Source organism: Meriones unguiculatus, chromosome 4, assembly GCF_030254825.1.
Source record: "Meriones unguiculatus strain TT.TT164.6M chromosome 4, Bangor_MerUng_6.1, whole genome shotgun sequence".
Classification (NCBI taxonomy): domain Eukaryota; kingdom Metazoa; phylum Chordata; class Mammalia; order Rodentia; family Muridae; genus Meriones; species Meriones unguiculatus.
Genome location: NC_083352.1, coordinates 50263599 through 50280327, shown reverse-complemented (window position 1 = coordinate 50280327; position 16729 = coordinate 50263599). Strand labels below are relative to the sequence as shown.

The 16729-nt window shown below is 41.6% G+C and overlaps 2 protein-coding genes across 3 annotated transcripts in view; one reads left to right on the top strand and one right to left on the bottom strand.

The window, feature by feature from the left end:
• Galnt7 (polypeptide N-acetylgalactosaminyltransferase 7) overlaps positions 1-6983 on the top strand; it is a 135569-nt gene extending 128586 nt beyond the window's left edge. For both annotated transcript variants that reach the window (XM_021648080.2, XM_021648078.2), the window contains exons 10-12: positions 1444-1542; positions 2212-2340; positions 4530-6983. In XM_021648080.2, the coding sequence (XP_021503755.1) occupies positions 1444-1542; positions 2212-2340; positions 4530-4667 (366 nt within the window). In that variant the 3' untranslated portion in view covers positions 4668-6983. The remainder of the gene's footprint in view (positions 1-1443; positions 1543-2211; positions 2341-4529) is intronic.
• Positions 6984-13028: 6045 nt separating this feature from the next.
• Positions 13029-15621, bottom strand: Hmgb2 (high mobility group box 2). Its single transcript, XM_021648076.2, has 5 exons — positions 15488-15621; positions 14834-15006; positions 14314-14459; positions 14064-14238; positions 13029-13574 (listed from the first exon to the last, which is right to left on the bottom strand). The coding sequence occupies exons 2-5, from the start codon at positions 14981-14983 to the stop codon at positions 13410-13412; spliced, it is 636 nt and encodes a 211-aa protein (XP_021503751.1). The 5' UTR covers positions 14984-15006; positions 15488-15621; the 3' UTR covers positions 13029-13409.
• Positions 15622-16729: the final 1108 nt, after the last annotated feature.

The following is a 16729-nucleotide window of genomic DNA, read 5'->3' as shown; positions in this document are numbered from 1 at the left end:
GGGAAATAGGTCCTTTCGTTCCTCTCACCTCACCTGCCCCTGCTTGCCTCACTCCACTTCAGCCCTTCTATGCGTCCTCACACTTCCTGCCTCTGCTGTTCCTCAGACAGAATGCCTTCCTTTAGACATCTGCTGGAACAGCGAACAGTTGACTTACACCTCTGTCAAGTTTTTCCACCTGTGTTCTTAATGATCTAGATCTAACACCTTCCTTAACTCCCTAGCCCCTTCCTTAATGTTCTTGTTTTTCTCTAGACCGCTCCCCCGCCCCCACAGCTGGTATTACTAACATGATAGATACTTTATTCATCTATTACAGGTTTTGCTTTTCTGCCTTTCTTTTGCTGTAAACTAGGAGTTCTACTCACTAGAGCCAGTGTGTTTATTTTGTTCACTTACATATCAGAGACTATAATGTGCCTGCCACATGGTAGTTACTTAATATTTCATGGATGAATAAACACATACATGTAGGAATGAATGAATGAGGACTGTTTTCCCTTCTTGTTACCATCTCTGTCCTAAATACATCTTCAGAGGAAGTTGTCCACATTCTGGCATCTATCCCTTGCTTCATTTCCATTATTCATTGCATTCATCTGTTGAACATTCCAGAGTGAAGCCCCATTTAAAAGCTGTCCCCTGAGAAGTCTAAGAGCACCCAGGCAGCGCAGAGGCTGCTTCGTCTGCACATTCTCTCCTCTACGGACAAACACCCCCTTTTGAGCCCCATATTGTGATGGTCCTGAGGACCGTGACATGCTCGTCTTCATGTATTGTAAAGCGCTTATCCTCCTCATCAATATCTATAGAATCACGGACTTTTTCCAAATAGTACAGTGCCCCATAATTGAGATGAGTATAGAGTTCTTCCAAATGTGGTTAGTTTTGCACAAAATTGCATTCCAAACATGGAAGCCTGTGTTTGTCTTTGTCTTGTTTAACTACTCCACGGTAATTAGAGGAGAGCCACGCAGTGTGGTGGGGCCCATGTGCCATTATCCTTGTACTGAGAAGCCTGGAGGCAGCTACTCCAAAAGTGCTCCGTAGCCACCAAAGCAAGGGCTCAGACAGCAGGGTCTGTTCCAGAACCTAGCTGGCGTCGGTGAACTTTTCTCTGTTCACTTCATTCGCGTGGACACTCTCGTCCGGAAATCTTTCTTAGGGGAACTTGTATTTTGTTTCTTCTGTGGCGTTTTCTAGCATAGCATGGGCTAGTGTCCTTAAGTGGAATGAGCTCCCTTCAGTGTTGACTGCACACCATGGTTTCAAAAAAGACGGTGGTGCTGACACACGTAAAGGTTGGTGACACCAGTGACAGCAGGCGCTACAACAGCCCTGCACTCTGTGCCATGGACATTGAGCTTGATAATCTTTCAATCAGGTGCTAGTTGATTATAAACCATACTGTTTCTTGTGTGTTGGTTCGGTTTGTACCCTTAGATACGAGGCCTGGAGACTGCATACTGCATTGATAGCATGGGGAAAAGAAACGGAGGCTTCGTGGAACTCGGACCCTGCCATCGGATGGGCGGGAACCAGGTAAGCCATCTTCCTTCTTCACTGGGCAACACTGAGAACCACAAACTTCCCTGTCCCAGACAGAGAGAGTTTAGTCTGGTCTTCAATTTATTAATTTTGTCTTGATAAGTACATTCAGTAAAGCTGACTGCTCAAACATTTCACTTACATAGGGAATATCATCAGTGTTGGTTTTCACATAAGAATGTAGAAATGTCTCCACATAAGTAATGAAAGTATATATATTCCTGTGGGAACATATATTAATCACAATTGAGTGAGCCTAACTTTTAAGGTTTTACACATGTGGTTTATTAAGCCATACTTTTTCTTAATAGGATTGCTTATTAATATTGCTGCCGGTACCATGTATTTTATGTGTATATTTTCTTGCCTCTTTATATAGGTATTTTTCATTTGTCTAATTTCAGTTGTGAAACACTATTAGGCCTATTTCTAGTTTTTAATTTTTTATTGTTGGTTGATGTTGAATATGTGTTAATTACCCATTCTGTATATTAGAGGCTAAAGAATTAAGGATGTAATTAACTAATTCTTGTCTGTAAACTAATGGTTCCCAACATGCACAAAAATTATAGAATAAGTTAGTTTTTCAATTTAATTTTTTTCTTTTTGTAAAAAATATTGGCAAGAAAGTTATCTCCATTTTGTTTGTTGTTTGTTCAATAGCTTTTCCGAATCAATGAAGCAAATCAGCTCATGCAATATGATCAGTGTTTGACAAAAGGGCCGGATGGATCCAAAGTCATGATTACACACTGTAACCTAAATGAATTTAAGGAATGGCAGTACTTCAAGGTATGCTGAGTCCCAGCTCCTGGGATAATATATGCTGTCACATCACTAACAAATAGCTGGTAGGATTTAAATGGATAAATTTTGAAGATCAACTGTCCATGTTCATGACTTGGATTTTCTGCAGTAGTTATTTGTACAGGTTTACTTGGGCTCTGGGTGAATCACTGCTCTATAATGAGGCATCACTTACTGGAGCAGTGTCATTATTATGAATCGAGACCATCAGGATAGGCATGAAGAGTTAGTGCTAATTTCAGAAACTCAAGATTGCTGGTGTTCCTGGAGACAGCTTGCATTGTTGTTTTGAGATCTAAATCCGATGTTAAAAATGTAAATTAATCACTCACTCATTCACTAAAGGATCAGCAGTATAAAAAGACCGGGAGGGGAGGAGGGAGGGGCGTATGGGGGGATACAAAGTGAATAAAGTGTAATTAATAAAAGTTAAAAAAAAAAAAAGCAAACAAACAAAATATCCAGGAAAAAAAAAAAAAAAAAAGAAAGGTATTGATGCCACATGGTGTCCAGCAGGTGGCGATAGAGAATTAGACACTAGGCCTTCCTGCTTCCTCAACCTTCTCCACAAAGTAAAACAGAAGTTGCTTGTTTAAAAGGTCAAGTCTATTCACATGACCCTTGCTGGCTCTTGGGGCTGCTTTTCTGTTTGTGCTGTGCATATTTTAAAACTTTCTGGAAAGATTCAAACATATTAATGGATTAATACATAATTTTTTCCTTTGATTGAATTTTCTCACATAGATTTTTTTTTCTCATATAATACATCTTAATTATGGTTTCCCCTCCCTCTGCTCTTCCCAGTTCTTTCCCACCTCCCCTCCCATCTGGATCCACTCCCTTTCTGTCTTTCATTAGGAAACAAACAGGCTCCTTAGGAATAATAATAAATTAAAATAAGATTAAAGAAAAAAAAACCTTCAAAACTGGAGAAAACAAACAAACAGAAGGAAAAGAACCTGAGAAGGCACAAGAGTCAGAGACCTACTCATTTGCACACCCAGTAATATATAATTTTCAAAGTGTACATTTGGCTAAAACAAGTTGTTTTGTTACGAATTAAAACATTAGCAAAGCCTTTTTAACCTGAAAGAACCCAGAGAAGCTCTCAGTTCTACTCATTTAATATTTGATATTCCACTGTTGTTGTTAGGCACTGTGCATTCTGTAGTAATATTCCCAGGTGCCTGTCTTTCATGGATTATGAACATGTCAAGTCATCTTTATTTCTTGTTATTGTTTGTAGTGTGTGTGATATAGATGAGGAGAGGGACACTCTCAACCTGTGCTGTGTGTACAGGTCAGAGGACAACTTTGTAGAAGTGGTTCTTTCCTTCCACCTTTATATGGTGCTCAGGGATGGAGCTCGGGTTATGAGGCTTTGAAAGGAGTATCTCTACCCAAAGAGTTAGCTTCCAAGGCCTGATTTATTTCTCTCTCTCTCTCTCTCTCTCTCTCTCTCTGTCTTCTTAATCAGCAGCTGGAAAGGATATTAACAAATCCTGATAGATAAGTAGTGTTTATCTTCATAAATGAAAAAGACGAGTAGGAAATGGTAGAGACCTGTTAGAACAACAATTTTTGAAGTGTAAAAGAGTCTAGCAGACCAAAAGCTTACCATCAAGAAGTCATGAGCGGTTTTGTGGAGGCCGAGGCAGAAGGATTGTGAGTTCAAGGTCAGCCTGGACAACCTAGTGAAACCTGGCTCCAAAAGAGTGGATGTTGTCAGGCGATAGAACTCAGAAGTACAACAAAGCAATAAATGTAATCCTCAGTATCAACTCCCAGATTAAAAAAATAGAATCTATGTGTTTTAGCTATCTTTAAGATACTGGGTACACATTTGTCCATCACCCTCTGGAGCCCAGTTATGTGACATACATTGGGAGTGTGGAAGCTCTCTAAAACATGCTATTCTATAACATAGAGAAGAAAAATAATGCAGTTAAAAATAAGCAAAATGCTATCAGAAAGGAAAACGGGAGAGTGTATGTAAGTAATTACTTCGGATGAGTTTCCTTAGAGAGAAATTAGACGAACAAAGATCCAGCATGAAGATAGGCAGAAAGGTCTTGGGAATTGCATTTGAGTTATCCCTTTTGTGGAAGCTAAGTAATGGTTTCTGATGTCAGAGTCTAAATTTAACACGTACTTTCCTTCCCCATGCTCTCCAGAACCTGCACAGGTTTTCTCACATTCCTTCAGGCAAGTGCTTAGATCGCTCAGAGGTCCTGCATCAAGTGTTCATCTCCAACTGTGACTCTGGTAAAACTACTCAGAAGTGGGAAATGAATAACATTCATAGTGTTTAAAAAGAATCAAAGACGCCAACAATCTACCTACTGACAAGGACACTTAGAGAGGACTGAAAACTGCCTGGAACCTGCTGCAACCAGTATCATCAGTTCTGTCCAGCTCCAAACCTGGAAGCTCTCGATCGGTTGGAAAGATATTGATAAACTGTGATTTTACAATAACATTATCATCTGCAGTTACTGTTTACAAAACTGCTTTTACCTTAAACTCTGTAGATGTTTACATCGTTTGTTTCGTTTTATGATGATGTTGGTAATCTGTGCCTTTAACTCGGTTTCCAGACTGAGTTAAAGCATATGTTGTCTTCTTTGGGAATACACTCAGGGGTCTGAAAGGCAGTTTGGTTTTTTGTTGTTGTTCTTGTTGTTTTTTAACACACTTGAAAAAAAAAAAAAAAAAGGAAAGGTTGGAGTAACCAGACTTTCATATATGACTTGGTGGTTATCAACCTGCTGTGTCTTTATTTAATTTTACATCTTCTGGAAGCACCGCCATGGGCTGTTAGCCACGGCGGCCTTCCTTCCGTCATGCTGCTTGTTTGAAAGGTGAATTTCAACACATTTAGTGCCTCTTTCATTTCTCAGTATATTTTTTGAGAGCTTATAGTGAAATTTATATGATGGTAACAGTGGGTGGACTGTCACCTGTATGAGGAATGCATCTGTTACTCAGACATGGATTTCTGGGCTGCCATTGGCTCCCAAGTGGAATGTTGTATGGCTGCAACAAGAATGACAGTGGGGACCATCTCAAGGCCATTGCATAGGGCTTGAAGATTCTGTGGCATTAACCCCCTTGCCTGCTAGTATTCTCAGTGCCCTTTGTCCACACCAACTTCTAGACTAGCAAAGGGGTCTTCCTGCTAAAGAAAAATTGGCCACCTATATTTTGCATCCACTTTCCCCAGTATCTTTCACTATAGAAAACTAGAAATAATTCTCAGTTTCAAAGTTGAAAAGGGGATTGAGGACAGGGTAACAACACAATAAAGCCCTAGTGTGAACAACTTCAAAGTTGGTTCTGAGGTAAGAATTCCCAAGCCCTTGATAGATAGAAGCCTTAGAAAACTGCAGTGCAGCGAAAGCTGTGAAACCAAGATGAGTTGACACTTCATTTGTCTTCATTCAAATGAAACTCCATGCACATTTTTTTTTAATTTAGGAAAATTAGTATCTAATTTTCTACTCTTAGATCTTATTATCTAAGAATACAGATCATCAACAAATGTGAACTATGGTCTGCTAAGTTAGATGTTAGTTCTGTAGGGCTCCATAATTTCATTTTTAGGGAATGTAATTTTCTTTAATATTCACCAGTAAAAAGAAGATGTAACTCGAACATTTGTTAAAACAATACCTACTTTAAGAACCAAATGTTGCAAACTTTAATAGGAAGTCTATTAACCCCCAAAATTAAAATGTCTACACTGAGTGCCAAAAAGGAAAGAGAAGAAAACACAATGTGATAAGAGGGGGACAAGTAAATTAAGCATTTTTGATCTTGTAATCATGGTATCAATGAAAGAAATTAACAAAATACTGCCAGAAGGAAATTTTTTAATTAAAGCTTAAAAAAGGAAAAGAAAAAAAAAAGCCTACATTTGTTTAGAAGAATAGCTTACAATTTTTCTTCCAACCTTAGTTCTTTAATTTGGACAATAAAAATTAAACATCCTGAAATAGTTTTATTTATAATTTTGAATTATCAGTTTGTATTTTGCTACTGATCTGTGATCAACTATTTAAACTTTCATCTCTAGGGATATTTTAAAAAAAAGAAATGCATTTATATCCTTATATAATTGCAAATAAATCCACTATAAAAAAAGGAAACTAAGAGAATTATTTGTGTTTGAAATTGACACCATTTTTTCCATGTTAAATAGATTTTAACCTTGTATCTATGCATAGGCAAAGAAAGACGGCACACGAACTGTGCATGTAATTTTATGGGTAAATTGTTTTAGTACAGTTTGTTAGGATACTGTATGAACATGATTCTATATATTGAAATCAGAAACCTTACCACACATGACAACATCAGAAGCTGCCGCCATAATAACTATTTTGTACTTCAGGCCGCTTTGGAAAAAATCCCCATATCCTTGCTTTGTAAGTTGATAATATCACTATGCATTTCTACACATTTTATAAATTTGATTTATGCAGATTTTGATACACTGTATGTTTCTGTAGAAATTGTACAAATATTCAGAATTTTATTAGGGTAAACTTGAGAAGCTTATGTATATCTTAATTCTGGGTTGCTTGTTTTTTAGGTGAAAAAAATAAAATATTGTATTTTAATTCATAGATTTTCAGTACTTGTAATTATTTCTGTATATAATTGCACACTTAAAAAATTACATGGGTTTAAAAAAAAGAATGAGAGAGAGAAAAATAAATATCCAGGTTACCCTCAAGGGAAAAAAAAAAACATTACTCCGGCTTTTTATTTACAGGATGTAGGGTTAACAGCTGAAATGATACAAACTATACTCATTAGATGACTGTGTCTGAGTATTGCTTAGAATTCTGCTCTGTGTGCTGCACATAGCTACCTGGAGAATGGAAACATAAAGATTTCTTTTTACAGTCTTTTGGGTTCCTTGTTTCTAGCATTTTGATTACATAACCTATCTAAATGATAAAATATAATCTCAGGAAAGAATATCTTTCTTGGCAGCAACTGCTTTAATAATATTGCTTATCGACAGCAAACATTTTCAAATCAAAATGGCACATCAACAAACGAAAGAATCCAAGGGAGTGAAAGGCTACCAAAACAAAACTAGAAATCGTCCATAGGACTTTGTCTACAAAGCAAACCATATCAAGAGACAACGTGGATACAGACAGTAAAAGTAAGTGACTACTCAGAGATTATCTCACAAGGGATATTTTTCATTTCTAAACAGAATGTGATTGCAGCAGCCTTATATAAAATTGGGGCAGGGTAACACTTAGAACAGAGACAGGTTGTGTCCTGGTTTACATAGAGTTCTGGGCCACCAACGATTAAACACTGAAAAGAAAAGAAAAAGAAATCTTCTATACAAGTCAGTGAAAAACAAGGCTAGTATCTTGTCAGAGTCAAAAGTTTGGGTACATGGAAATTAAAAGTGTTGAGCAGAGAATGAATCTGATTCAAGAACCAGACAGAAGTTTAAATTGTTTGTGAGGGCCCTTATCCCTGGGACTAGAGGTTCAAGAAAGGCCTTTCTAAAGTAGATCAAGAACTGTTTTGTAATTCTCTCTAAGATTTTGGATTGCCTATAATTGAGGTTAGTAAGTTTTGGTTTCTTTAAGTGACTGCCTTTGAGCAGAGTTGCAGCAGGGGCCTTCTTACTTTTTATAGTAGAAGATATTATAATCTGCTCAACTGAATGGTAGCATAACAGTGTTCGAACTTACCTGTTTGAACTTCTGTTCCACTACAGATGCCTTGTGTGTGTGACATAAGCTCTATAGCACAGCTTTCTCATTTACAATGCTTGCTTCATAGGATTTTCAGGGTTAAATGAGCCAGTGTGCCTAAAGTACTTATATACAGTTCTCAGCACATGATCAAGGTCATTAACATAAGTGTTACTAATTTTCTGATTTCTATTGTAGTAAGACTGCTCCTTTGCAGACCCCAATAAAGGCAGCGTGTGAATGGATGGATGTATTATACATTTCAGGTATTATGGCCCATACTTCACAAGGGAAATGAAGCTGGGTGGTTAAAAAAGCTGTACATGAAATGATGATCCCAGAGAAGAAATTGTTCTATCTGCCGCATTCCCATCATGCAACCTGTGTAGCTGTGGCTTTCAGTAGTATTTTAAATGAAGTGTTACATGGGCTTTTGACAATGGTAAACTCTAGCTTTATTAAGGAGTAAGTGCCTTAAATAAAACTTTTAGTAGAAAAGTTGACATAGTCATTGGTATTGGACTTTACCTGCTATCCCTAACCAACCTTAAAATGACAAACACATGGGCAACTGTTGTCAGGGACTGTACAGCAGGCAAAGCAGTGTGCTGCATTTAAGAGAAGAAACAATGGGCCAGAGAGAGAGCTCAGCAGTGAAGAGCGCTTGCTGTTCTTCCAGAGAACCTAGCTTCAGTTCCCAGCACCCACATGGCTGTTCACAACTGTCTGTAACTCCAATTTCAGGGAATCTGGCACCTTCATAGTTATACATGCAGGTAAAACACCACAGCACATAAATGTTAGAGAGAGAGAGGTGAAAGACAAACACAAGCTGAACCCCATGTTTACCATGTTTGTCTACCTGGGAGACAAAGAATGAAGATCAAGAGCCCTAATATTGCTGAGCTGAGAAGACAGTGGGTGTCTGCTGTTGCAGCAGAAAAGAATAAATGGCGAAATGCCTAATGATAGAGTGGATAAAATATGACAATCATATAATGGTTTTGTTTTCGTTTTTTTCAAGTCACTCTCACTATATAGCTCTGGCTATTCTAGAACTCTCTCTGTAGACCAGGCTGACCTCAAACTCAGAGATCCACCTGCTTCTGCCTCCCAAGTGCTGGGTTTAAAAGCATGCGCTACTACACACAGTTGACAATCATAATCAGTAATGGTATACAATGAAGAGCATGGATAAACTAGGGGCAAGGTTTAATGATACCATATTAAGTGAGAAGGCCAAATCCTAAGGGACTTTATTCAGTACTTTTTATAAATACCAAAAGTAACTAAGATATACAGCAAGCTGCACACACATAAAATATAAATTAAATTACTTGTCTGTCTTGAGTTTCCTGTCGGAGTTAAGGATTAAACTCCTGGACAGAAGGCCATGTTATCTGAGACTGGCCTCAAGATTGTTATGTATCCTTCATGATGATGTTGAACTTCTATCTAATCTTTCCACACCCACCTCCCGAGGGCTGGGATTAAGTGAGCACTATGCACCTAGTTTAACATTTTACCAAGAGGATATGTGACTTGTGTACTATTACCAAAACAGTAAAATTGTTCCCAATTGTAAGCTCCTTGCTGCCGCTTTTTAATTCTACAGTCTTGTCCCCCTATCCCCTTTATATTTGTATTTATGGTCGTTAGACTGCTTGTTTTTGTATAAAAACACCTCATCTCTTTTGGTAATATGGAAAGTCAGAGAATGCATATATATGAGTGAATGGATGAATGATTATTATCAGTTTCCTGAGCTACAAATTTAACTAGTTTCTGGGCACACACCTTCAGAGCTTATCACTCAGGAAGAAGTCTCTTGAATTTGGAACTCGGGCTGGTTTACAGTGTCCAGACCAGCCAGGGCAACCTACTGAGACACTGCCTTAGTAAAGGAGACTGGACAGGTGAAAACCATTTCCAGTTCTAAAATTTGGTGAATCGGTTTGAAATTTGGCACTACTGGGAACCTAAGTCATTCCTTACTTTTAATTTTTTTCTAAGTATTATTTCACCAGTTTATATGTATAGGTGTTTTCTATGCATTTATGTTTGTACACTACATGCTCTCCTGGTGCCTGAGGCCATTAGAACTCCTGGAACTGAAAAGTTACAATTGTGAATCACCATGTCCTTTGCAAGAGCAGTCGATGCTCTTAACAGCTGAGCCATTTCTCCAGCCCCTGATTTTTCACTTTTAAAATGAACATTGTAATTGTGCTATTCTACAGGTGTGGTATCGAGGAGGGAAGCTCACCACGAGGTGGTGGAGGCCCAGGAGCAGTGAAGCTCACTGAGCACCCTGGGAAATTTTTCTGTGAACCATCATAGAAGCGGCAACGTTCATGTCATGGATGGACTCTTAACTATGCATGTTTTCTTTGACCCTAACATGATTGTATTGCCAGGAATACAGATTTCAGTGTTTATAAACTTAAGATTTCTGATTCTACTTGAAATTTTGGGAAATCTACAAATTTTATACCATTTCTGCCCAACAAGACAGAGTTAAAAATAATGCTCCTCCCATTTATCTTAACACTCCGGTTTATAAATCCGCGTAGAACATTCTGCCAGTAAGATACAGCAATATGGAACAGCTCATCACTTCCAGCCCTTTCCCATCTAGTGTCTGGGCCTTACACTTATCACCCAACACACAAATCTCTAAAATGGCATTCCCACTGCAAATCTCATGAAAAAATAATTTAAAACAGGCTCATTTCTAGTATTGCTTCACCTTTAACTAAGTCTTAAGAAATGTCCTAATAGTTCCTTTACTTTTTTTTCCTTGCTGAGAAATAAAACATTTCATGTCACAAAGTAATGGGGAGACAGGGTTTCTCTGTGTAGGCCTGGTTGTCCTAGAACTTGCTCTGTGGACCAGGCTGTACACTAACTCAGAAATCCACTTGCCTCTGCCTAGGAATAAAAGCATGCCCCTCCACCGGCAAATGGGAAGTCAAAGATTTAAGATGTTGTACTTATTTACTACTCGTGATACTCTTAGAAATATTCGTGTCGCCAGTGAGGTTGCCCAGCAGGTGAAGGTGCTCACTGCCAACCAAGCCTGACAACCTGAGTTGCCAAGTCCCACATGCTAAAAGAAAACCAACTCCTACAAACTTTCAACATTTACACGTTGTCCCCATGCACACAAGCGTACACGTTTATAATGTCTGTGTGCGAATGACCATGACACACATATAGAGGTCAGACACAGCTTTTTCAGTTTATCTGGGAATTGAATTCCAATCACTAGGCTTGGGCAACAGGTGATGAGCAATCTCCCCAGCCTTGCTTTTTTTTTTTTTTTTTAAAGAAACCAAAGGACAATTGTTTTTGGTCTTTGACGGAGATAGGCTTCCCAAAGCCACAAAAGTTAAACATTTACTACATTCAAATAAATCCGTGCATTAAAAAAGTCAAAGAAAAAAATCAGTTTATATTTTTATATATGTATTCATTTTGTATTTATATATACATATATTCTTACCAAGGGCCACTTTCCTTAATACAAGTCTCCACAAAGACTTAAATGATCACAGCAAACACCCTCAGATGTAAAAAAAATACTAATCGTTTCGGAATGTGATACATGTGAAATATATTAGAATAACTTATGAAATTTAAGAACCACTATACTGATGGAACAGGTACTGCTACTATGAGCAATTTTGTCAGGCTTTGTTGAATTACTAAAGTCCATGAGCAGTCTCTAACAAACTTCAAGTAGAAGTTTGGGAGAAAATAGGCCACTGAAGTTAGCTAAAGTTATTAGTTCATTTGCCTGGCATGTATACAGCCCTGGTTCAAGCTCCAGCACTGCTAAAAACTAAAGTGGGATTACTCTTTTAAGCAGCAAGCTCTATCATCTATGCCTTTTAGCCCTGTTATTCCTTTTTTCTTTTTTCATACTCTTCTTTAATAGGACTTTTCTCACACATAAAGTCACAATATTTGTAAAGTGGGGTAGGAAGCTACAAAATTACTGAAAGCAGCACCTTTTCTCCATGTAGCCTAGGCTGTCTCTGGAACTCACTCTGTAGACCAGGCTGGCCTCGAACAGATCTTCAGGCCTCTGCCTCTGGAATGCTGGATTAACTTAAAAGGGAAAGCCTTTTTAGGGAACTAAATTACAACCTATTCAATGGGATACTATGCAGACATTCTAAAAGACAGCGGCTCCTGTAAAAGTTCTTTTCACTTCTCAGCACTGTTGTGTATGTATATGCATATGCTTACATTCTTGGACTTAAGTCTTGAAAACCCAAGGCTGAAAAAGGTTAACTATCTGATTATCATATATCCTTTCATTTTATGCCACTGAAGCATTTGCTCTTTGGGAAGACGGTGTCCCTGCATATATAGCCACACAGGCCAGAATTCTCAGTTCTCCTCCCAGTCCTTTCTAGCGTTATCTACCTGCCATTCAAGGTCACTTCATCTCCTTTTAGGCCTTGACATTTCGGTACCATGAGCTAAGACCTATCCACCTCAAATAGGTACTAACATTCAGTGACTAAAAAATGCTGTTAAGACCCACATTTGTATATCTAATGCATTATCTAAAACATTCAAGTACACTAAACCACCTAAAGCCTGAAATCTTAAAATCAGGTCCTCCTCCCCCAAATTTGAATGGATAATCGTCAGGCTTATAATTAGCACAATCACAGAACTGTTTGAAAGTCTATTTACTCTGGTAATCAAGCCAGAATTTCCCTAACACTCAGTTTTAACTTGTTGCTGATAATTATGTCCTAGTCTATGATTTTAAAAGAACTTGTCCCTTTTGTCTAAACACAAAAATCAGAGAAATTAATTTAACAGCGAAAATGACTAACATAAAGCTTAACTGTGTAAAAAGACTTAACAAGGCCATGGCTCCACCTATATTTAAGGAAAAACATTAATACAAACACAATGCAATTAATATACATTATTTTATTACAAATTTAAAAAAAAAAAACAAAACAAAAAATTCAACATCCTAAAAAAATTTACTGGTAATACAAATTCCTATGAAGTTTCGCTTTTTTTTTTGCTACCATAAGAAATTAAAGAAACCATTAAATATTTAGGAACATTCAACATCAAAAGCTTTAAATCTAACTGTACTTTGTAGCCCCTGAAAAAGCTACAAACTCCTTTTTATTTTAAAAAAGTATTTTTCTACAAAGAATCTCATCAGCTATACAAAAATCTGTACAGTTTTTATACTGAAGCTAATGTTGAGCTGCACTTGAATTTCACATTCTTAGCAAAATAATTGCCTGAGCACAAACACTCCACACATTTTAGGACAGCCACTTATTCTTCATCCTCATCTTCCTCCTCTTCATCTTCATCATCTTCTTCCTCCTCCTCCTCCTCCTCCTCATCTTCTGGTTCATTCTTCTTCTTTGAGCCTGTTGGCCTACCAGGACCCTTCTTTCCTGCTTCACTTTTACCCTTGGCACGGTATGCAGCAATATCCTGAAATATTGTCAAAGCAAAATCAGCATCCTGTCTCATTACTCAAGTGTGAAAAACTATTTAATTGTAAATAACCTAAAATTGGCCAATAACCTTATTAGCTGGTATTCACATTAACTCAGGTTTGAGAGAACTTGCTCCTTTTACGCTTTGGAAAGCATAATCTGATAAAATGATAGAAGCTGCCTTGGATCAGGCTTTTTACTGACAATTTACTTTGCACACATATAACCCCTTCCAACACATTACATTTTTAGATACAACTACATAAAGTGTAGCTGGCACTTTACCCTCTTCTAATATCGATTTACACAACTACAATGAGTGTGTATAGTTAGGAAATTTAAAGAGGGCCAAACACTAAATGAACAGAAAGGTTAACTGCTTAAGTTTCATTAGGCTTTTTCAAACACTGCCAAATGCTGATGACATAAACTTGCCAACTTTCTGCAGCTCTCATGTATGCAGTGTATGTAAATAGCACTGTACCTTTTCATACTTCTCCTTTAGTTTGGCGGCCTTCTGCTCATACGGCTGTTTATCTTTGGCAGATTGTTCAGACCACATCTCACCCAGCTTCTTTGCAGTATCTCCAATAGACAGGCCCGGGTGTTCACTTTTGATCTTTGGGCGATGTTCAGAGCAAAACAGGAAGAAGGCAGACCTGAAAGGAAACAACAGTTAACAAACAGGAGGGGGTGGGGGGAGAAGCCTCCCAGGAGGTTAGTGATAAACTTACGGTGGTCTTTTCGGAGCATTGGGATCTTTTTTCTTCCCTTTCTTATCCCCTTTGGGAGGAACGTAGTTCTTCATCTCCCTGTCATAACGAGCTTTGTCGCTCTTGGCCAAATCTTCAAACTTCGACTTTTCCTTTGCAGACATGGTCTACGGGACAGAAAACTATCACATCAGCAAAACTTTTACGTTTCTTAGCTGCCCGAGCACGTAAGATATTAAGGGGACACACAAACAAGTCGACTAAACCAGCAGAATATTACGTGCCTAAACAACCAAGTCCTCGGTTTTTTTTTTGTTTTGTTTTTACTAACGGCGCCGTGCTTCGCTGGCCTTTTAAAAAATTCCTGCTTCGTCAGAACATTTTTCCTCAAGTCACTGGAGCGGGCAAGCTCCAACTTCCCCTGCGAGCCGCCCCGCCAAAAAAGAAAAAAAAAAAAAACATGCGCGCACGCACACACACACACAAGAAAAAAAACCACCCGGAAGCCGCCCGCCGAGCGCGGGCCTCCCGCCCCCCTCACCTTCCATCTCTCGGAGCACTTCTTCGAGAACTCGGCGAAGTTGACCGAGGAGTCGGGGTGTTTCTTCTTGTGCTCCTCCCGGCAGGTCTGCACGAAGAAGGCGTACGAGGACATCTTGCCCCGCGGCTTGTTGGGGTCTCCTTTGCCCATGCTGACGGCGCGCGGCGTCCGACCTGCCGAGGGGAGAGGGCCGAGTGGCCGGCGGCCTCGCCACGCCGGGAGGGGGGGACGGGGAGGGGGGGCCGGGGCCCGCTTCCCGCCCAAACCCGCGCCCCTCCTCCCCGGCGCGCGCGGCCCGGCGCGGCCCCGCCCGGCCCCGACCCGCCGCCGCCGCCAAGCCGAGGCCGAGAGCCGCCGCCGCCGAAGCCCGCGCGCCCCCCTGACGGAGAAGCCGCGCGCCCGCCGCGCCGCGCCGCGCCACGCGCGCGAGGCCCCCGGTTTTAAAAAAGGAAAAAAAGCAGAGAGACGCGGCCGGGCCCAGCGGCTTCCCGCCCGACCTCCCCGGCCCTCGCCGGCCCGGACCCCGAGCCCCGTCCTTCCGCCCGCCCGCCCGCCGCGGAGCCCGGAGCCGCCGTGCCGCGGGCCGAAAGCGTCCCCGTCTTAGGCGGAAAGGCCCGGGCGGCGGAGCCCCGGCGGCTCTCGGCCGACTCCTACCTGGCGAGAGCTCTTCCCTCAAGGCCCGACAGAGAGACTTCCTTCCCCAAGCTCCGGCGAGAACTGGCTTATCGCTAACGCAATCCTCAGCCTCTTGTTTTGCAGACTCCTCCGCGCCACGGCAACTTGACCAGACCAGTCTCCGGCCACGCCCCCTCCCCTCTGATTGGCCCCGACGATTATTCAAACCCGGAGAATCCCCGCCCCCCCGCAGACAAAGCTTCTGATTGGTCAGCTCCTGACCAGGCCCGGCCCTCAAGCTTCAGCCTAGCAGGTTCGGTGGGTCTCCCAGGTCGTTAACTCCCAGACCCGTTGGAACCGGTCTAGGGAGGAATGTACTGCTCGACCCTGATTGGCGGCAGGAAAAGCGTTTGAAAAATGGCGGGCCCTCCGCTGATTGGCTGAGGCTGTAAACAGGGGTGTGGCTGGCCCGAGGGGAACTGCCCCCCCCACCAGCCCCCCGCCAGATTTAAAACTGCGACGTAGGGCCGCCGGCGCAAGTTTCCTCAGGTGTAAAAAAACATGGCGTCGGCCTGGCCGGCCCGGAGCGACGCAAGGCGCCAGTCCTGGCGCCTCCCGCGGCCATGTCGCCTCCCGCGGCCATGGCCTGGACGTCGTCACCCAGAGCCGGCCCACGCCCGGCCTCCCGGGAGCGCGATGGGAGTTCATCACAGAATAAAACACGTGGGGAGCGTGCGGTGCGGAGCGGCGGCGCGGCTGCGGCCGAGGGGGCGGGCGGGGGGGGCCCGTCGTCCCGGGGCCAGGCGGAAACACACGAACGCGTCCCCGCCGTCCGCCTCGGCCGGCCCCTGAGACCCCGCTTCGCCACGCCGCGCCCCAGCCCGCCGCCGGCCTCCCTCACCTGGCCGGCCCGGCCGCCTTTCCCGCGGAGGGAGGAGCCCGCCCGCCCCGGCCTGCCTGGTCGGCCTCCGGTTTGGGCTGTTGACTGCTCTCCCTTCCCCCTCGCCGATTGGCCCGAGGGTGGCGGCGCTGTTTTTACGGATTTTAAATCTTTTTTTTTTTTTTTCCCCTCAGCAACTTCGCTTGCGCCTCCTGGGCCGCCCACCTGTTCCGTCTCCATACTGCTCAGAACCAGCAGTCTTTGTTAAAAATTAGACTTGAAAGCTGTTTTCCTTGGAAATGAATGATTGTTCGGCATTGCGAAATATACTTAAAGCCTGCAAACAGTGGTTCACACAGCTTTCATGTTTCACCGCAATGAAAAATAAGGGGTGAGGGGGA